This window comes from Pelophylax lessonae, assembly GCF_965119305.1.
Source record: "Pelophylax lessonae genome assembly, chromosome: 8".
NCBI lineage: Eukaryota > Metazoa > Chordata > Amphibia > Anura > Ranidae > Pelophylax > Pelophylax lessonae.
Genome location: NC_138775.1, coordinates 140,455,119 through 140,477,968, shown reverse-complemented (window position 1 = coordinate 140,477,968; position 22,850 = coordinate 140,455,119). Strand labels below are relative to the sequence as shown.

The following is a 22,850-nucleotide window of genomic DNA, read 5'->3' as shown; positions in this document are numbered from 1 at the left end:
ATGTCAACAAGGCTCTATCTTTGAGCAGGCTGTGGATGTCTTCTTGAGGTAAGTATCTGAAGTGATGTGTTTCTATTATAGTTTAGCTTAGAAGGATCAGGGATGGTAGGCTAGCACATTTACAATTTCTAGTACTGTATGTAAACATTTCAGCTCTTAATGATACTTTTTATTTTATTTAAATGTCAATTTTTTATTGGAAAATTAGAAAACCTTTGTCCAAAGTTATCACAAAGTAAGGCTTTTGTTTTTTTATAGACCTCACAATCAGTATTAAATGAGCAAAAAAAAGTCTTACTTATACATTTTTAACAATAAATTTCTTTATAGCTGCAAGGGATTGATGAATATTGAACATTTCTATTAAATTAATTTTCAGTAAGCTTTAAATATTGAGTTCCACATGGAGAATGAATGTGTCATTTTTACATTACACTTCCGGTTCACACTAGCGCGGCACGACTTCGGGGGGGGGGGGGGGGGGGCGACCTGTGAAGTCGCGTGCACCGCGACTTCGGCGCTACTTGCACGGACTTCATATAATGAATGTCAATGCAAGTCGCTCCGATGTCGCCCCGAAGTAGTACAGGAACTACTTTCTAAGTCGGAGCGACTTGAGTAGCTCCTATTAGAACGGTTCCCGTAGCACTGCATGGACCGCGACTTGTCAGGCTGACCAGTCGCCTGACAAGTCGCGGTAGTGTGAATGGGCACTTAGTGGCTTGTTTTGTAGGTAGTGTTTTTATTCTTGAAAATGTACAGTAAACAAATATAATGCATGTAAATATATTAACCTAGAAGGTGAGGGAGTAAATTTTACATGTTATTACAGGATTTGACTACTTGCTTTCTGGCACAATCAGATACTGGTAATGCTCAGATAATAGAAGAACTTACAAAATGTTTACAGCGGAAGGAAGAAATGCTACAGGGTGCTGTATTAGCTCGAAAACAACAAGCCGAAGACCACATGAAAGAAATGATGGAAATGCTGACCACTGTGAGTAATAAATGTGTGTGAATAATTTAACCATAACTATGAACTGCAAAGTCCGCAACAAAAGGATTAAAGCATTTTGAATGGAAAGGTCACTTATGAGTTTTTATGTTTACTGCCGAAGCTTGGCAGGGAGAATCCTTGTCATGGCTTTAGCTGGCTACTTTCAGCCCTTGCAGTATTAGGACCCGTTCATATTAAGAGGACAGCTGTAGCAGTTTTGCTGTGTGGTAGCTGTCTGCTCTGGTTTAAGTGATCTGGGGGTAGCAGGCGGTATGGTGCACGATTCTACTCATCACACAGCTCCCTTTTTTTTTGTACAAAATGTATTCGAAGTGCACAAAAGTGACACTTCATACATGCCGCCGTACAGCAGCTCACTGCAGTGCTACAGCAGCCCAATGCGCTGCTGTACAGTGATCTGCAACCCTGCTTATTGCGCTGTGATAAAATGCAACATGTGTGTTTTATCACAGATCACTGCAGTGTCACTTCGAGATGCGTTTCACTGGAAATAGGACATATAGAAAACAATTATTTGCTGTGTGTCCTAGCGGTAACCTGCGTTTTCCAGTGCAGAATTACACTGTTGAATTGGCCCTTAGCAGAGTCATTCAGCTCATATATTGTGTACACCAGTGTGTTTAAATTAATCATGAGAGTAATACGGAGGCTATTATTGCTGACCTTCTTCTCAAAATATTAGTTGCTTGACTGTTATGTTGATCCATTGGCTTCAATACTTTTAGTCAGTGACCTCAGTAGAATATTGTGCCATGTTAAACAACGATTGATCTAGAAAGTTTGAAGATTGATACTCTTTGTTGGCTAACTTAAATGCAACCTTCAGGGAACTATTTTACAAAAAATACAAATATAATGTGAAAAGAAAACGTTGTATTTTCTTCTCTTCAGTCTTCACAAAAGAATCGGGGGGCTACACGAACCTAGCTTGTAAGGCCGAACTAAACAACACACCTCAGGAAATACCGCCATGGCTAACAGAAGATAGACTTAAAACTAAACTAGAGAAACTTAACATAAATAAATCACCGGGACCGGATGGCTTGCACCCGAGGGTTCTTAAAGAGCTCAGCCAGATGATTGCCAGACCATTATTCTTGATCTTTAAGGATAGTCTACAGACGGGTATGGTGCCAGCTGATTGGAAAAAAGCCAACGTGGTACCAATATTTAAAAAGGGGCCGAGATGTATCCCGGGTAACTATAGGCCGGTCAGCCTAACATCTGTAGTCTGCAAGATTTTGGAGGGGATGTTAAGGGACCACATACAAGACTTTAGTAATGAAAACTGTATTATTAGTAGTAATCAGCATGGATTCATGAAAAATCGTTCTTGCCAAACCAATTTATTAACCTCCTACGATGAAGTGAGCTGCCACCTAGATAAAGGTAAGCCTGTGGATGTGGTGTATCTGGACTTTGCAAAGGCCTTTGACACCGTTCCCCACAGACGCTTACTGTACAAACTAAGGAAGGTAGGTATGGACCATAAGGTGAGTACCTGGATAGAGAACTGGCTTCAGGGGAGAGTACAGAGGGTGATGATTAATGGGGAGTACTTGGATTGGGCGGGTGTGGAAAGTGGGGTCCCCCATGGTTCTGTCCTGGGACCAATCCTGTTTAATATATTCATAAATGATCTAGAGGAGGGGATATCTAGTACAATCTCAGTATTTGCGGATGATACTAAACTAAGCTTGCCAATATCTTCTATGCAGGATGTGGAAACCTTACAAGCGGACCTAAACAAAATAACGGGGTGGGCAACTACATGGCAGATGAGGTTTAATGTTGAAAAATGTAAAGTAATGCACTTGGGGGCCAGAAACCAGAAAGCAAGCTACTCACTAGGGGAGGAACCTCTGGGTGAGTCTAGGATGGAAAAAGACTTGGGGGTAATGGTAGACAACAGGCTTGGCAGTGGCATGCAATGCCAAGCCGCGGCAAGCAAAGCCAACAGAATACTGGGATGTATAAAAAAGGGGATTCACTCCAGAAATAAAGAGATTATTCTCCCACTCTACAAGACTCTGGTCCGGCCACATCTGGAGTATGCTGTCCAGTTCTGGGCACCGGTCCTCAGGAAGGATGTGCTGGAATTGGAAAGAGTCCAGAGAAGGGCAACAAAAATAATTAAGGGAATGGAGGACATCAGCTATGAGGAAAGACTACAAGCACTGAACCTATTCTCTCTGGAGAAGAGACGATTGAGGGGGGATATGATATCAATGTACAAATACTGTACTGGCGACCCTAGCATAAGGAACAAACTATTCAGAGAAAGGAGATACAATAAGACACGTGACCACTCACTAAAACTAGAGGAAAGGCGGTTTAACCTTAAAATGCGTAAGGGGTTCTTCACTGTAAGAGCGGTAAGGATGTGGAATTCTCTTCCACAAGCAGTCGTATCAGCAGGGAGCATTGATAGTTTCAAAAAACTATTAGATGGGCACCTTACATACAGGGGTATACAATGTATGGTTAAAAGCAAACACACACTCACATCATAGGTTGAACTGGATGGACTGATGTCTTTTTCAACCTCACTAACTATGTAACTATGTAATTATGTAACAGTTATATTCTATTGCTTCTTCCTGTAACTGTGTGTAAATATGTGAGCTTAAGACAAAAATATAATTTAATTTTTCCCATTCCTTCCATGATGACTGATGGCTTTGCTGGCTTGGTTATATAGTTATAATGTGGTGTTATTCTCCTCCTGCTGTGTCAAGCAAGCACATCCAATATGCCACACATCATGTTTTTTTTTTTTAATTTTTAAACCTGTACACATGCAGTGTTTTAATGTGATCAATTTCTAAAGATCAATTTAAAGCAATAAAATCCACTGTACTCTACCTCTACACTGGTTAAAGGATACTTTTCATGATGGTAAAAAGTAGTATGCACTGCAGTATTAACGAAAAAATTCATTTTTTATATGTCACATTTTTACAAGATTTTTGTTTTGTATTTTTGCTATTGTACTAAACATAGAGCTGCAAAAGCAGGGGTCGAGGTTGTAGACCTAACGCGATGCTTTGCTTGGCAGCAGAAATTATACCCTCTAACATGTTCGCTGGGAATTACTGCTTGCGGAATGCGACCCATTCAAGTAAATAGGACCGCACTGCAACTGCCCTGCAACCACGGTATGTGGCATGTAGGGTTTTAAAACAGGGTATGGTATTAAAACAGGATGCAAAGAGGGGACAGTGACAGTGAGGCGCCTGTCAAACACCTCTGCGCTGTCCAATTTTTAGAGGAGCAGCAGCTCTTGTCACAAGTGTAAACAAGCCCTTACTTTTTTTTTCACCAACTGTTGAGATATTTATGATATATGTAATTCATAGTTTTCATTCAGTTTGATGGCTAATAGACGTTGGGTGTAAAAAAGAACAGTAAAGCCATTATGGAGTACTGCAAAGTGGGGAGCAGAAACTGTATATGTGCTGTGCCTTTAAAATTATTAATCCCCTTGGAAGTTTCCTGTTATGTTGTCATAGAACTTTGAACCACAGTGGATTTAATTTTTGCTTTTTGGAAATATGATATTTAAAGAAGACATGAACTCTGGAAGCTGTGCTCAGAAAAAGTCAGGCAGGGGGACAAAGAGCTAATATTTTCATAAAAAAGAACATTTAAATTATACCTTCTGGTAGTGCAATATCGATCCACTCCAAAATACAATTGCAAAAAGTGCTCTTAACACAAAACAGCCCAATGAAAGTGCCAACGTCAGTGATACCTTAAGGAAGCTCAAACAATTATTTAATGCATCCATTAGTGAAATGTTCATGAAATTCATAAATTATTTTATGCAACAGTCAGGGTTCTCCCTTCAATACACCACGCTATTCGTGCAATTCTTTCAATCCTCCACTGCTGTGTTGAAAGTGCTCACCCCTCCCCATAAGACACCACACTCACCAAAGGTATTTGCCTCTGGTTTTACTGATCGGCAAATAGTGTTCCAAAAGGATCCCCCTTCATGCTCCTTTAAGATACTTCCATCAGCTCTCTATACTCTCCATATACATCTCTATGCTGCCGTCAACTCTATTCTGAGGACACCCAGATCTATTTCTCCACTCCTCAACTTTCCCCCTCAATCTCCTTGCATGTAACAAACTTACTGAGTGACATATCAGTATGGATATCACACCACTTCCTCAAACTCAATCTTTCTAAAACTGAGCTTGTAATATTTCCTCCTCCATGTTCCCCTTCCCATGACTGTACCACTGAGATCAACAGCACAACCATTGGTTCCTCCACACACGCCAAGGTGCTGGGTGTAATCCTACACTCTGACCTCTCCTACAGCCCCACATCTAATCACTGTCTACATCTTGCCTCCTTAACCTCCGCAACATTTCCAAAATTCACCCATTCCTGACTAACGACACCACAAAACAAGGTTCTGGAAACATTCTTGTAATCCAAAGCACTCTTATATCAAAGCGAATTTCCCTATAAGAAATTATGGAAACACAGATGATTCGTTCCACAACAATTTATTCATAAGTCCTTCCGTTTCTAGTCCATATAAAAAGATTATCGCAATAGGTTGTGTAACCATAAAATGTCTGTCCACAAATGGCAGCTTCCACAGTGGGATTAGAAGAAAAATCCAGCAGGAGCTACAGAGTATAAAAGAGAAGAGAGGCGCCTCTAAGTGTAACAATATGGTTACATTTAATGAAGGTTCAACATTTAGCAACTCACATGTTTGTTTGATGAGTTAAAGAGGCACATTTAAGTATGCAGGTATCCGGGGTAAACCTGTCCACATAGACTATCCTCCTCACCACCGGCTCTCACCACCGTCAATCTGCAGTCGTGACCGGGAAGACTACCCTGCGGTAGAGCGATCTGAAAGTGAGGCTTGAAGCGTTCGTGGAGCTCAGCTTAGAAGGGATGACGTCAATGGCGGTGCGGAGGATGGTCTATATGGACAGATTTACCCCGGATGCCTGCATATTTAGATGTGCCTGTTTTAATCATCAACCATGTGAATTGCTAAATGTTGTACCTTCATTAAATGTAACCATATTGCTACACTTAGACTCTCTCTTCTCTTTTATACTCACTTGTGACATGACGCTACTTGTATATCAAGACATTGCTTTTTTTAATCAAGTCCAAATTTATCAGAAAAATGTAACTTGTCTTGCAAAACATTTTCAAACCAAGTTACACTAAATCCAAGGTTTTACCGTGAGTACCTTGTGAAATAAATAATAAATAATTGGGCTATCAGCGCTGCTATTTATATAACGTACTACACAAATAAATAAATATATAAATACTGTACATAAATTCAATTAAAATAAAGGGACTTGTGCATTCATAAGGATAAATCAAGTGCTTTGTGAGCAGTCCTTCTAATTCAAATATAATATACTTGTGCAGTTCTCACTGTGCATCAAAAGCGCTGATCCTAAAATAAATGTAAGTGCTTTGTGCAAAGTCCTTCAAATCCAAGTTCAAATTAGGATCAATAAATAAATGAATAAATAAATTCTTCCGTGCATCAAAGTGCTGGTGCTTGAAAATCCAAATGTGCGAGTCACTCTGTGCTCGCCTTATGTGTCCCCAATCACCGGAACAATAAGGAATAATGGCATCAAGTGCTAAAAGCACTGTAGGTGATCCTGGTACTCTGTGGCTTCCTCCTAGTGGAGCTGGATCTGAGTCCTGTGCCAAAGACTACCTGATAGAATGGCTCCTCAGCCTAATGTCTCCCCATATAGGATGTTAAAATGAAGAAAGAGATCCTCATAGTGTAAACTGATTTATTGTAGTAAAAATGTGCATAGTACATTTACATTAACCTTCCGGCAGTACTACAGGAATTCTCGTGGTGTCTCGCCGCCGCGGCGTGCGTTCCAACCACCGGAAATGGCGATAGATGCTAGTCCCTTGCTTGACGCGTTCCACACCTCCCACTGGGCGTCATCTGATTGTTTTCAGTGAAGTTAATATCAGCAGCAGCTAGAAGTTATCACTTTGTATAGTATTGATCACTCCTAAGCGCGGATACCCTCATTACATTCAAGGTTTTACTGTATTCACTCCTTGGTTATTTCCCGTCTCGACTACGGCAACTGTCTTTTCACTGGCCTACCCTTACATAGGCAATCCCCCCTTCAGTCTATTATGAATTCTGCTGCTAGACTAATACACCTTACTTATATTAAACAAATTAGTGCAGCGCTAAAAGGGTGTATAAATGTAGCTATGCCCAAGTATAGATAGGGTTAAAACCACTCAAGTCCATGCAGGAGGGGCCCATGCAGATGGAGGTGAACTGAATTTATGACCCGAAGAAAAAGTCCATAGATTTAATGTGTGAGCAATCGTGTCAAAAATCCACCACCATGCAAATGAGCCTCTCACCTTATGTAATGGACCGTCTGAATTAACAGCAGGTCAGTATTGCTTGAAGATCCACCCGGACAGGGAGATCCCCAGATGGTGATGGTTGGAAGGCTCTAATGTGAATCCTTCAGATCCAGATATATATAGGGAGGTTATAGGTAAACTCCTTAGATGTGGCTCAAATCAAAGCAATAAAAGCGGCACATAGTGAATTACATTAAGACAAGTTTATTTCATAAAAAATATGGCGCCTCTTACTTTTAAAAGCACTGAACCCAGTGCTAAGATCAAACAGATGACCAGCCCGAGTAATACACCTGACTCACCGATCTGTGACTGCTGCCCCTCTCTTGCAATCTCTTCACTGGCTTCCACTACCCCTCCATAAAAAAATTCAAAACACCAACCACAACATACAAGGCCATTCACAACCTTCCCCCCCAGCGACATCACCAACCTCACCTGCAGATTTCGGCCAAATCGTCCTCTCCGCCCCTCCCAAGACCTCCTGCTCTCTAGCTCCCTTGTTACCGCCTCCCATGCTCGCTTCCAGGACTTCTCCAGAGCCTCTCCCATCATCAGGAACCCCCTGCCCCAGTATGTCCAGTCAGCCGCTATCTTGTCCACGATCCCTGAAAACTAATTTATTCAGGGAAGCCTACCCCACCTCCACCTATGAACTGTATCCAAGTCACTTCCATCAGATCATCCCCACAGCTTTTACCTTTTGTACCACCTCCCCCTTCCTTTAGATTGTAAGCTCCACGAGCAGGGCCCTCCCGTCCCTTCTTTATTGAACTGTATTGTAATTGTACTGTCCCCCCTACATTGTAAATCACTGCGCAAACTGTTGGCGCTATATAAATCCTGTATAATGATAATAATAATATACATACTAGGACAATCTTGTAGTTTAAATTCCAAGATAGAGAAAAAGAATCACCGCCTCCAGTATAAGGTTAGAGGTTGGGTAAGGTAAAACGAGTCCTTTATATATAAATATGAGTGTTTCAATCAAGAATTAGGAGGCACAGTACCATCCATTGAAGAAGAACAGAACTTCGAGCGGAGTGGAGGACAGAACTCTGCGTCTTCTCCGTCTTTTCCCTTTAGATGCCTCTAACCCCATGCTGTAGGAAAGCTTCTCTGCAGCAGGCCCTCAAAAGCCTTTGAGGGTAGATGGTGGAAAACAGAAAACTTCGCTGAAACAGTATATATATATAGATAGATAGAGGGGACAGTCCCACTGTATTAGGTGCTCCCAGCTCACACTCCACCAACAACTCCAGCGCTGTTTGCAGGTTACCTATTTATTTGGAGGTTGTCTGCAGCCTGGAATCCTCATGCCCCCTGTTGTTAGAGTCTACACCATCTTTAGAGTCTTCACTAGCTTCATCAAATCTAGTTGCCTCCTCTGCTCTGTCTAAGGGGGTTTATACCTCCGGCTTGCATGACTTTCTAGGTCAGATATATCAAATGTTTGCTGATTTTGACTGCAGAAGCCACAAGCGGATTACCATGTCGTCTCCCACAGATTTTGTATCTGATTGGCCTTTAGCAGCTTTTGAGCGATCAGCCACTGAGATTCTGTCAGATTCTGAGTCTTCTCAGTCCTTACCTGATTAATCTGCTTTAGAGGAGTCGTAGTCATTTGCTATCACTTCCAAACTAAAAGAGACCATTTTGGAACATATTAAAAATAGAAGCTAGAGCAGTGTTTCTCAACCTTTTTTCAGTCAAGGCACCCTTTAAAATTATAGACAATCCCAAGACACCCTTTAAAATTATGGACAGCTTCAAGGCATTCCATTCTATAATGTTAAAAAATATTCTAATAGTTTTACATAATGCTAGAGGTAATTTATTCTTCCAAAGCAAATACACTTTTGCACACTGGTACTGACTAGTATTCCAATATTTCTCTTCTCCCTCAATTTCTCTCCATCAATCAACTAATGTGACCCCAGTGCTGAGGGAGAGGAGCAGAGGAGGGTCAAACAAGGATGCTGTGGAGTCAATAGACATTCTCCTTATCAACTGATGATGTCATTGGTTGTAAGGATGCCAGTGTCTAGTCGTAATGGTGCATAATGAAAACCCATGGCTTTGTGTAACTAAAGGGTAGGCTTGATTAACCTTCTGGCTTGCATGCAATTTTTTTTCTTAATACATTTTTAGGCATTTTGGCCTGGGCACCCTGGTTGAAAAAGGCTGAGCTAGAGGATCAGCCTGTTTATTCTATCAGCATGGTTTCTAATCTAGAATCCTTGGAGCTCCTAAGACTGCCAAGACTTTTCTGTTTGCACGCATTGTTCTCAGCCTTCCTCTATGGAGACTGGAAACATTCTGACAAGATGTTTGTACCTCCAAGTGTTTATCAACCTTGACTTGTTTGAGGAGGAATTTGTTAAAAAAAGTCCCCTCTCTGTGGATCGGGCAGTGTCCCACTTTAATACCACATCCACCAATCTGGTGGAGGATGTACCTGTCTTTATCCTCCTCATGCCATTGTAAATTGATGGTTGGATGGTGCCCTTACTACAGCAGGTTAACGTACCTGTACGTTCTGTCTATTTTCTGCTGCTTCTGCTGTCTAGAGCATTGGCTAAAGACACAGAGTTAGTTTTGCCATGTGATCAGCAAATTACTGGCCCTGAAAAAGCCATGGGTTCAGAGGGCATACCACGTCACATGCTCAATATTTGCTAAGGGAGTCTCTGTCTTAACAAATCCCTTCCATGTGTGATTGAATAGATTACACACGGACCCCCAGGGCAAATATGTCATTGTGGTATTCACGCTCTGGGGTCAACGGTATTTAACAGTGGACGTCTATATCCCCCCCCTTTCCCCCAATGTGTTGCAAATGGTTCTGGAAAGGATCGCCCCATATTGCCCAGCAAAAATAATGGTAATGGGTGACTTTAATGCAATCCTATTACCAGATTCTGACAGACTGGTGCCGGAAACAATTTTCTGGGCATTTAGGGGAATGAGCACAAGCTGCTGGCCTTACGCAGTCCTGGAGATGGAAACTCTTTATGGCCCGCGTTTACTCCTGCTTCTCCGCTCCCAGAAAACTTCCTCCTGTATCGACTTGGCATTTGTAAACTCCCCTTTGTTTTTAGATGGTTTAGAAGCCTCTTATTTGCTTAGTGGCCTATCAGATCATAGCCCCCTGGAATTGATTTTCCGTGTCCCATCCTCCAGAAATGCCTCCCTGTGGCGGCTGATTCCTCAATGGGTTTCTCATCCCGAACTATTGGAAAATATGACAACTAGATTAACAGAATACTGGGATGTTACCTGGGGGGTTCTCCTCTTCTCCTATTACATGGGACGCCTTTAAGGCATATACTAGAGGGCAGTATATCTCCTCTTTTGCAGTAATCAAATCTTACTATGATTCTGCCACTCGCTTTCTAAGAGCCTCGGTATCTAATCACACCTCAACGTAAAACTCTGACCTTAGTGACACCAACTTTATCCATTTGCAGGCCTCTCACCAGGAGGTCCACTTACAGTTAGCAGAGCTCACAAGATTTGCTCAGTATCACACCAAACAAACTTTCTTTGAGCGGGTTGACCAAAATGGCCGTCTATTGACTTTACTGGACCAACATGATCACCCAATCACCACCATTCCTAGGATTGCCCTCCCTAATGAGGACTCAATGGCGGTCCACTCTTACCAACAGGACGAGCGCCTGGCCCTGATGGCCTATTGACTTTTTTAAAGTCCACTTTTATCACCTAGCCCCTAAATTGGCTTCCCTATACATGCAGTGCTTGGCGGACGATGCTCTTCCTGATTCCATGAGCCATGCTCCCAACTAATATATAAACCTCCTGAGGACCCTTCCTTATGTGCCTCTTGTAGGCATTGCTTAATAATGACTTTAAAATTCTGACCAAACTCCTTACACAGTGACAGTAATTGATCCAGACCAAGCTGGATTCATGACTCATAGATCCACTGGCATAAACCTTCGGAGGTTGTTCACGAACATACACCCATCACATATAAATCAGGGCTCTAGAATGGTGTCCTCCTTAGATATAGAGAAGGGCTTTGACACTAAGTGGCCCTTTCTCTGGGAGGTTCTTAAGAGGATTGTGTTCCTTTTTTTTGTTCATTGAATGGCTTAAGGTGCTGTACAGGGGTCCTACTGCTGCTGTTAGGCTGGGAGGGGGCCTGTCCTCATCCTTTTCTCTGCATAGGGATACGCGTCAGGACTTCCCTCTCTCTCTGGCCCTGTTTGCCATCTCGGTGGAAAAGGCCAGCGGTTTACAACCGCTTTAGGTCTATTTTTAGTTTGTTTTTCACTTAGAGTGTGAGATATTTAAGCGCTGCACTGTTTTTTATCCCTGTATTATAATGTCAAGTATCATGACATAGTGCACAGCAGCTTTCAGTGTTATATGTTTTGACTCAAGCGCGGATTGTTCTTTATATACAAAAATACCACCCTGCCTGATCTCCTGTTACAATGGGTGACAGAATTTCAGGATATTTGGGGGTCTGGGTTTCCTGGCATGCCTCTAGTTATACCCCCCTCAATCTTAACCCTGTACTCAATGACACTAAGCTTAAATTTAAGGCGTCTGAGTCACTACCACATTCCCTTCTGGGGCGTATAAATCAAATTAAAATTTACCTAAATTTAACTACCTTTTTTGCCACTCTCAATATTGGTATCCAAAATCGTTTTTTGCCCGTTTTACATTGTATCTTCTCTACATTTTTGTGGAGCCTTAGCCCTTCCAGATACAAATTTACTACACTTATATGTGACCCTCTTCACAAGAAGGGCTTGTGCTCCCTGAATGCTTCAAGTGTTATCTGGCCACCCAGTTGGTCACAGCTGCTTGGTAGCTCTCTCCAGATTTAACTAATCCCTCGACTATGTTAGAGGCTGCAGTTGTTGGCTCTGTATCCTTTAACCCCATTCATGTGAACTACTATTAGAGCCTGGAAGGCTGGCCTAACGTGTGAAAAATACCCCACCATGACAGTGTCTCCTCTCCAAATCCACCTCTTTGAAAGAATCTTTCCTTGCCCCATATATACATGTTGCCTGATCCAGTTAAATGGACTTAATACAAAATTAACATATTCACCAAGTTGTGCAATAAGGGGCATTATGACCTTTGACCCACCTGTGTACTGATTTCAACGTACCCCCCGCATATCACTTTTAATATTTACAGCTTTCCCATGCATTCAATAGCCAATTTCCCAGCACCCTCATTCAACTCCAGCAGTCAGAATGCGAAGCAGTACTCAGGGTGGAATGGGATGTAAAGCCCATTTCTCACATCTATGTCCATTTTTCCCTGACTTCCCTGCCCCCTCTAGACTCTCTAAGGGCCCATTGACAACAAGATGTCCAACAATTCAACAACAATGACTGGAATTACGTCTGGGAGCTCCTGTTCCTGACATTGGTTTCCTTGCATGACAGAATGATCAAATTCAAAATAGTGCACAAAGCTTACTATACTCCTTCCAGGTTTCATAGGATGAACGCATCCCATTCCCAAGAGTGCTGGAGATGTGGCTAAACTCCAGGTGATTTCACCCATATGTTTTGGACCCGTCCCCCTATTCAGTTCAGGAAGGATGTATTATCCATCATTATTACATTACATTACATTATTTGTGTTGACTCAGGGTCCCACTGGCTGTAGAAATCTGGCTGTTGGGCCTGGTGGATAACCTCATTCCTACCAGGGTGGGCAAGACTTTGGTCAGCCTACTTCTTTTCTATGCCAGGAAGGCTATTGCTTTGCATTGGAAAAATAGTCCTCTCCCTTCTATTTCCTTTTAGAAACAACGAATAAACAATAATCTTCCACTTTACAAGGATATCTATACTAATTGTGGATGCCAGACCAAATATAAAATATGATCCGAGTGGTTGACAGATATTCCACTGCCTTCTCATAATATGACACGGTTGTGGTTTTAGTGCCCATATGATTTTCAGCATTAACAGATTTTGTATTTTATCCTTTTTATTTTTGCTTTCCACTTGAGTGATGACCTGTGATATTCCTAACGTCATGTTTTTTGCTGTATGAATTTTACCTATTATAAACCCCTGCGTGGGGTAACACAACAATGCCTTATTGTAGTTATGTTTGTTTGTTGTACTGTTAGTAATTGTAAAACTCAATAAAAAGATTTAAAAAAAAAAAATTGCATAAAGTGTCCTGTGCAAAAGAAATGTGCAATATAGTCTGTGGTAAACACACAAAGTGCAGTGGTGCATCCAAATTAAAGTATCCACAAAATATCATCCTTGCAGCTTCTTCACTACGCCTTTTTATTTAAACTTCCAGACCCTCTCCAGTAACCACAGGGTTAACATAACATGATCTTCACTAACAATGTAAAGCTTTCAATAATCTTCTCTCCTCTGGACCAAAAATAAGGGATAAAAGGCGCTGTCAGGGATTCCAAGTCTTTTCACAGTTCTGTAAAATGGAGAGAGATAATTAAACTAGAATTGAGAGTACAGACTAATGCTTAAAGCACACAATGAGAAAACTGGACAAATAATACCACTTTCGGAGCCATCGTCCGATAATCTGATCATTAGTACACAGCTTTCAAAAGCCGATCATGACAGTTCATGCGAAAATGTCCGAACGGACAAACACGAAAAGTTTAAGATTTTCGTATAATCTGTCCAGGATTTGATACAAATAATAATTCAGCGCAACTAAAACACTGTCCCTTAAATAAATGAGCCCCAAATTATGAAACAAAAAAGTCCTTAAATATGTATGTGTGGCCAACCACCAGTGAATCCCAGACTTCTCTTCAACGGATCACCCATGTGTCACATGCATAACACGCAGTTAACCATATGTGCTCATCTCCTTGGCTGGATCTTAATCACTAGTCAAGGTCAAACAAACTTTTGGCCCTCTAGGGCTATACTCCAACTGGCTCCTGGCTCCCAGTAACAATCACAGACACTGACACAGGGAATGGAACTTCTGTTTGACTTCCTCCTCTACGTGTGACATGTGCTCATGCACAAGGAAAAAAAAAACAATAGTGCTCTCCATAGGTTTTAAAAACAATTTAATAAAATCTAAAATGGGACACACTGTGCCATGTTCTGGGCATAGTATAAAAGTAATCCTCTTAGATTGTAAGCTCTAACGAGCAGGGCCCTCTGATTCCTACTGTAATAAAGTGTATTGTATTTGTACTGTCTACCCTCACGTTGTAAAGCGCTGCGTAAACTGTCGACGCTATATAAATCCTATATAATAATAATAATAAACCGCCTTCTCACCGCAGGGTCTCCGGTGCTAGGAAGCAACTAAGAATTTACAGATTTTTGAGCATATTGATTTGCTTGTGATTTATGTACATTAGGTTTATATGTCACAGATAGTTTATGGTATTTTGTATTAATAGTGACTGCGCTGATTCTTTCACTTTCCACATTCTGTGCAGGATGTGGAGTGGTAGGCACTCTCTACCATAAACTTACTGTGGTCTTGCCCAAGTGTATCCCTTTGGATAGCGGTTTTCAGTCTAATAAGTCTCCTATAGAAACTCTTCTCTACTTTTATAAACTCAATAAAAAATGTATTAAAATACATTTTTAAAAAAAAAAATCAGAAGATCAAGATCACACATGCTCGGAAATGAAAGCATACAATACAGTACATTACATCACTTTCGAAGTTGTATTCTGTCGTACGAGAATTTTTGTAACTTTAGTAACCTACTGGCTTCCAATATGAGACTAGCATATTCTCATTGTGTGCATGAGGCATAAAACTACCCAGTTTGTGGACTCATTCCTGAGGAAGTGTTAAGCTTTGTTCTCTGCATACTGAGCTCTGGCGCAACAAAAATGTTGGACAGGTAGGAGTCGTAACATGCAGGTTCTGAACTGATTAGGGCCCCCAGCAATAAGTGGCTTGGGCCCTCGCCACAGTCTTGTTCTTACTGACAAGTAGTCATGACCTTGATATGTCAGACCCTCACTGACTGGTCTAAGGCTAGTAGAAGAGATCTAATCCCTGTAACAGTTGATCCCTTGATCGTAGAGAGTTCAGAACAAAGGCCTTTTGCCCTGAGTTACAGAGTGGATAGGTTGTTGGTGATTTCCCATCTAATTTCCTTCATGAGTCTCCTGTCAGTACACAAAGGACACTTTGGCTAATGTGTTGATCTGTGAAACTTACTCCTAATGCCTTTTGAAGAAAAATTACTTTTGGAATCTGCCCTGGGTGCCACAATCAAGAATGCCACAGGGGGCAGGATCACTCATCTTCCGCCCCCAAAAAACCCTAAGGCTCAGCCTGAGAAGGCTATTTTCTAACTGGAGGCCAAGAAGAGTAATTTTTGTTACTCCACAGCCTCAAACTTCAAGTTCAGACCCAGGTCTTGCTTCCAGCCCATTGAAGATGTCTGTCTGTCTTTTGCGCGCACCTGGGCAGCCTGTTTCTCAGAGGCTTGGGTTAAGGAGGTAGTTTTCAGGGGCTACAAGCTAGAGTTTTGCTCCTAGCCCTCTCAACTACTTCCACCCTATGTACTGTATGTCACCACACAGATTATCAGATCTTCATACAGCACTAGTTGGTCTTTAGTTCTTATGGCAGAACAATATCAGGGGTCTTATTCCAACTTGTTCATATTTCCCAGATCCAAAAGGGGCATCGGCCTCATCTTGGATCTCATGGGTCTAAATGCCTTCATTCAGGCCCAGGAATTCCTGTGGAATCTATCAGATCTGACAAAGCCTCCCTCTAGCAAGGAATTTTCAGGCCTCTGTGGATATCAAGGATGCATTCCTGCATCTTTCCATCTTTTTTAATCAAGAAAATGTTTATTGTGCAAAAAAAATAAAAAAAATAAAATTCTGCATACATGAGGGACTAGGTACAAAAGACACTGAAAAGAGCCTGCAAGCTCAATATAGGATAATCAGACAGTCTAACCGCATTTCAGTACTGTGTCTAAAAACAAACTGAATACGTTTAGCTAAATGAGTGTGAAAAAGGCATGATGGCACATAAGTCCAAAAAGAAGAACATCAACAAAACAACATACAGTGGAAAATCAACAACAGGAGGGCAATGGGCGAAAGTCCGTGCACCACAATACTGTTATCCAGTAATAGGAAAACGCAGACCACCTCCATGTGGGGTAATAAGAATTTATAACCTGAGTCGTCTTTTTCATATTTACATATCTGTGTAATAACCCCTTAGCGTGACTAAGAACCAATCAAACAGAATAGACCAAGGGCCAAATGACCCTTCACACCTGCAATAGCCTATGCAAAACCAGTTGAGGAGGGGCAAGCCCCGGAGTGTCAAGCCATGCCTGATAGATAGAAGAAAGTTTATAGTTGGCATTTCTGTGTTGATAGGTCAATTTTTTCCATATGAGAATTGAGGTTAACCTGATCAGTCTAGTGTGTCATGGGGCATGCGGAGATAACCAAAAACGAGCAATGTGTTTGCGGGCAATATATAAAAGCCTGAGTAGTGCTATGTTGGTTGGTGGAATGAAAATCTCCTTATCCACCATGCCCGACAAACAAACTATAGGGTCCAGTGGAACCTTTATCATATATACTGCCCAGATAGTAACAGTCACAGCCTTCCAGTACCGGAATAATTTTGGCATCGCCACAGCAGATGAACTAGGTCACTTTCATCTCTACAACATTTGGGGAATATAGGATACTCTCATCTGCCCCAACGGTAAAGTTGCACTGGGATGCAATAGGCTTTGTATAGCAGAAACAATTGTGATTATTTGACACCGTTCCCCACAAACGCTTACTGTACAAACTAAGGAATGTAGGTATGGACCATAGGGTGAGTACCTGGATAGAGAACTGGCTCCAGGGGAGAGTCCAGAGGGTGGTGATAAATGGGGAGTACTCAGATTGGGCAGGTGTGGAAAGTGGGGTCCCCCAAGGTTCTGTTCTGGGACCAATCTTGTTTAATTTATTCATAAATTATCTAGATGAGGGGACATCTAGCACAATCTCGGTATTTATTATACTAATAATTTATGATACTAAACTAAGCATGCCAATATCTTCTATGCAGGATGTGGAAATCTTACAAGCGGACCTGAACAAAATAATGGGGTGGGCAACTACATGGCAGATGAGGTTTAATGTTGAAAAATGTAAAGTAATGCACTTGGGCATCAGAAACATGAATGCAAGCTACTCACTAGGGGGGAAACCTCTGGGTCAATCTAAGATGGAAAAGGAGCTGGGGGTCCTAGTGGACAACAGGCTTGGTAGTGGCATGCAATGCCAAGCCGCTGCAAGCAAAGCCAACAGAATACTGGCATGTATAAAAAAGGGGATTCACTCTAGAAATAAAGAGATTATTCTCCCACTTACAAGACTCTGGTCCGGCCACATCTGGAGTATGCTGTCCAGTTCTGGGCATCGGTCCTCAGGAAGGATGTGCTGGAACTGGAGAGAGTCCAGAGAAGGGCAACAAAAATAATTAGGGGAATTGAGGGCATCGGCTATGAGGAAAGACTACAAGCATTGAACTTATTCTCTCTGGAGAAGAGACGCTTGAGGGGGGATATCATATCAATGTACAAATACTGTACTGGTGAGGACCCTAGCATAAGGAACAAACTTTTTAGAGAAAGGGAATACAATAAGACACGTGGCCACTCACTAAAACTAGAGGGAAAACCGTTTAACCCTAAAATACGTAAGGGGATCTTCACTGTCAGAGCAGTAAGGATGTGAAATTCGCTTCCACAAGCAGTCGTATCAGCAGGGAGCATCGATAGTTTAAAAAAAATATTAGATGGGCACCTTAAAGACCACAACATACAGGGGTATACTATGTATCTGCTAGTGTATCACAATGTAATGATCACAATGTATCACTAGTGGTCTCTGCTAAACCCGGAAGTTGAGAGTAAGAGTACGTCACCTCCTATCGCATGCCGGAACACACGCCGGACCGCTGGCACACTACGAGGGTAAAATAGGAAGGATATCGGAGAGGACCAGGAGACTGCAAATCCTGCACCCCCGATCCCACTACTACCCATAGCAACTGATGCGCATTGCCCTGTGCCAGGTGGGCACAAAAATAAGTAAGCAGACACTTTTTATGTTTGATGTAATTCAAAATAAACGACAGTATTACACTATTTTTGGCTTCTTATCTGTCTCCCTGCATATGGGCTTAATATACACCTACGTGAGGTAACTAATGGAGGAGTGAGGAGAAGGAGCATATTATTACTATTTTTTCCAAATCATCCTTTGTTGGAAACCATATAAATAATCCAAGTGGAGTGAAGGTGTGCCTATGGTCTGATCCACCAAGGATAAAAAGATCACAGGCTTCTGAGGTCTGAGTCGCGCTAAATATATTAGATGGAGATGTAAAGTCCATAAAAGTCCAAAAATTTATTGTTGATAAATTCCAGGATCAAGCTCCCTTAAGGGTATGTGCTTACCAGATGAAGGTAAGAAAAAGGCAGTCTCACTGCGTGGAAACTTGTCGCCTTGACAGTAGATCCAAGCCTCTATGATCGATCAACTCAGTGGACATAGGATCATGAAAAGCAAAAAAATAACGCAATAGCGTAAAACCCAACAAACAATAAAATTGTGATTAACACCACAGGTGTGGGTAAATAAGGATTGTGATGTGAAATGACCTCCACCACAAAAATGAAATAAATTAAGTCATGCAAAAATTTGGGAATTTAAGATAAATACCCCTTACCAGAAAGGTTAAGGGTTAACGCCTTAAGTGATTAAATTGTGTCTCGGTTGGAGTGGCCTCTTACCAAACATAAAGGTAATAACACAGTAAAGAAAACGCTGAAAAAGATATAATCGTGCTGAACCACCACCAGCTGGATTCGCCTCTTACCCTGGATAGATATAGGTTAGCCAAAGTGTATTAAACAAATCCAGTGTACCACTCAGGAGCCCGCAATATCACACCTGTGAGAGTTGCCTCTTACCACATGAGAAGTTGTATCAAGCCTGTAGGGTAAACCAAGTGGCCAAAGACCGACCCCAAATAGCATGTAATCCAAGCCTGTATGTTAAACGAATAACCAGGGAATCCGACCAGAGATGTAGGTGACTGGGTCTCAGGAGTTTCAGCAATGCAGGATTTCACCACCATAAGAAGAAAAAAGGGCTCCCATAGCGTAAAACCATAAAAACATTTATTTCGTAAAAGCAAATAAACTTACAAAAACCAGGAATGGCGTTTTTGGTGTACTGACGTCATCTGACTGCGACCCACGAGTGCGGACGAGCGGAGCCGTCCGGCCGGCGGCAACTTCCATTGCTCACCCATTCCTGGTTTTTGTAAGTTTGTAAGTTCGGAAAAACGAAACGCCATCTCCGGGTATGGATCGGTGAACATATGAGAGAAATCCAGAAGAAGGACCCTGAGAAACCCCTGGCAATACATTTTGCCGAATTCCACAATGGCGACCTCAACGGAATGAAGATCAAAGGGATTTACAGACTACAATTATCCACGAGAAGAGTATTTTAATCAGATAATCCTCCAGAAAGAAAAGTGGTGGATCTATATGTTAAAATCCCCTGTACCACAAGGATTGAATGTGGAATTGAACATGCAGGTTTTTCTACATCCTTAATATAAAATTCAAGTGAATAAGTTATTACATCCACAGCACAATTCCCACTGTCATTAATCCACTTCCTCTCCTGAAAGTCTAATAAATTCTCTGTCTTCCAGCCTCTAGTTCCCAGTATCCATATTTTCACTCCTTCATTAATCCCACTTGATTTTTCAGTTTACATGCTTGATCAATAAAAACTTTTATTTGTAATGCTTAAGGTGATATCCTATGTTCCTCCAAAGTGGAAAGAAAATACAATCATAGACCTTACTATTAAGGCTCCCTAGCCATCTCTTTGTCACTTCATGTATTCTTCCATTGCATGATAATGTATACATGGTATTTTACCCTTTATAAATTGCATTTTCCCTTCTAAGTTATTGTTTATAGAGACAAACAAGCAAGAATCACACCCCATTCCCCCTATTGTGGGATCTCTAAGCATTAATACAGTATGTTTACAATGAACATTTACTTTCCTCCTAGCGTGAACTCTGAGTCTGCTAGATAAATCCCCCCTATGTCCAGGCCATAGTGTACACTGTGTCAAATTCTTTGCTTCATCCAGAAGCAATACCATGCACAGAATATTACACAATATGTGACAAATGTGACTGCCCCTTTAAAATTACCAGACCGGGCGACCCCTGTGCTGCTTCAGATCTGTTAAATGCATAGCAGGACATGCTTCATGATGCCCAGACGAAGCTATGCAGTTGTAATGCGAAACACGTTGATGTCACCCGCCAACGGACGCTGACCAGGAAGATCCCGTATCGGCACGAGCACGGACCGGCGGCTCATCAGACAGCGGCGCACTGTCTTAGTTGCCGCCGCAAGTATACCCACACATTCTCCCAAGATCCCAGGAGTACCCCCTTCTACTACAAACATCCCACTGGAGTAAGAGGAGGCAATACAGGAACATGTGCAGAAGCAACCCATTCCATCCATCCCTTACATGTGACATCTCAGCTAGCAGGATTGAAAGAAACAAAGAAAATACAGGAAAGACTCAGGTACTTTCTACTCACTCTGTTGATGACTTTGCAAGTGTTCATGCACGCTCAGAGCTAGCCCAGGATTTGGATCCCCTCCTGCCCCGTTTTCTCTCCTCCAGACTCTTCAGCCTGTATATTTTTCAGTGGCTTTTTTTGGTTATCACAGGATCCTGTGGATACTGAGTACTCCAACACACACCCAGCTTGAGCCTCCAGGGGTCAGGCACTTTCATCTATTCCCCTCACTTATTCCAACCCTTTTTCAGTTGTCCAACATGGCGATTCGCCATGAGGAATCTTTGATAGTACCATACACCTCCTGGCGTCCGGACGACCATTGCTATCTCATCATTTATATTTATGTTTGTTTTGTTTGTTACCCACATTGATGTTCTCACACTACCTTTTTGTTTGCACCCTTTGACAGATTTACTGCACTTGTTAAATTGAACCTTACCCATTCATGGTTTTTTTTTATATACTTTACATAAAGAATTAAAATATATTCTTGTGTTCTCAATACCCTCTGTTTCATAATTTGTGCACCCCAAAAGGCTCTCTTTTTTCACTGGTCTCTTCCAGTGTAGTTTTTTATGTATATGCCCCAGAGCCAGGGGATGGCAATCCACACGGTGGAGACCTTAGAGGTATTATAAGTAATCCACTAGTTAGACCCCCTTTCAGGTTTTTTTCTACAGAGGATGAGGAGTTGCTTTAACAGTACAGTTGGTAAAGACCAGGGACTGCGTGACAGTGTTTTTTTTTTCATAAATAAATAAAAATCCGTCCCTGCCCCCCACCTTTTGCCCCCTGGGATATGGGATATACATGACACATATCCCAGGAGGCAAAAGGTGGTGGCAGGAAAGGATTTTTTTTTTAAAGGTAAATTAGCAGAAAAAAAAGGCTGCGCTCGACATGTTTGGGGCTGAAGAGCTTCTTTAACAGTATGGTTAGTAAAGTCCAGGGACTGTCTGACAGAGCCATCTCTGAACTTGTTCCAGAGACTGTTGTCTTCTCATTCTTTGTTTAAGAACCTATCATGAAAATTCCCATTCCCATTCTTGCCCACAAGGTGGTGTTTCTTGTTGCCAAGACCTCTGCAAGGTGAGTGTCTGAGGTGGCAGCCTTATCCTGTAAAAAAACCTTTTCTGGTCTGATATAGGAACGAGGTGGTGTTGAGGCCCAGAACTTCCTGCCTACGTATGGTAGTTTTGAGTTTTTACCTCAGCCAGGACATCATTCTTTCATCCTTTCCCTTTCCAGCTACAGTTTATCAGAAGATTTCCCACCATTCTCCAGATATTTTTCAGCCGCTGCTTCTTTCAAAAAGACTGACTTGCTCTTTTTCATTCTAGATGGTTCCTGTAAAGGCGAACAAGCTTTTTATACTACCATTTCTCAGTGGCATTATCCAAGCTTGGTCTCATATATCAGGTTCCACCCTTTCCTGTCAAGGCACTTTTTACTAGATCTGTGAGTGTTTTTTGGGCTCTTTGACATCAGGCTACTGTTTCCCAGGTTTGCACGGTTGTCACCTGGTCTTCTGTTCATACGTTTTACAAGTTTTACCAGGTGAATGTTCAGGTGTCATCTTCAGATGTAAGATCCTTCAGGCAGTTCTTTTAGCTGCAAGGAGTCCCCAGTTCTGTTATTTTTCAGGGGGGGTTTTTTCAGACCTTTTAGCTTTTTGTTTGCTGTCTTGCCCACTGTTTAGTTGGATCGTATTTGGATGTCCTAACAGTTAATGTCTTCCTGTGTACCTCAATGAACATGAGGGAAATAAAGA

The 22,850-nt window shown here is 41.8% G+C and overlaps 1 protein-coding gene across 1 annotated transcript in view; it reads left to right on the top strand.

The window, feature by feature from the left end:
* LOC309561480 (myomegalin-like) overlaps positions 1-22,850 on the top strand; it is a 429,425-nt gene that overhangs the window by 196,250 nt on the left and 210,325 nt on the right. Inside the window, exon 12 of the mRNA XM_082265423.1 lies at positions 833-1,000. Within this exon, the coding sequence (XP_082121549.1) occupies positions 833-1,000 (168 nt within the window). The remainder of the gene's footprint in view (positions 1-832; positions 1,001-22,850) is intronic.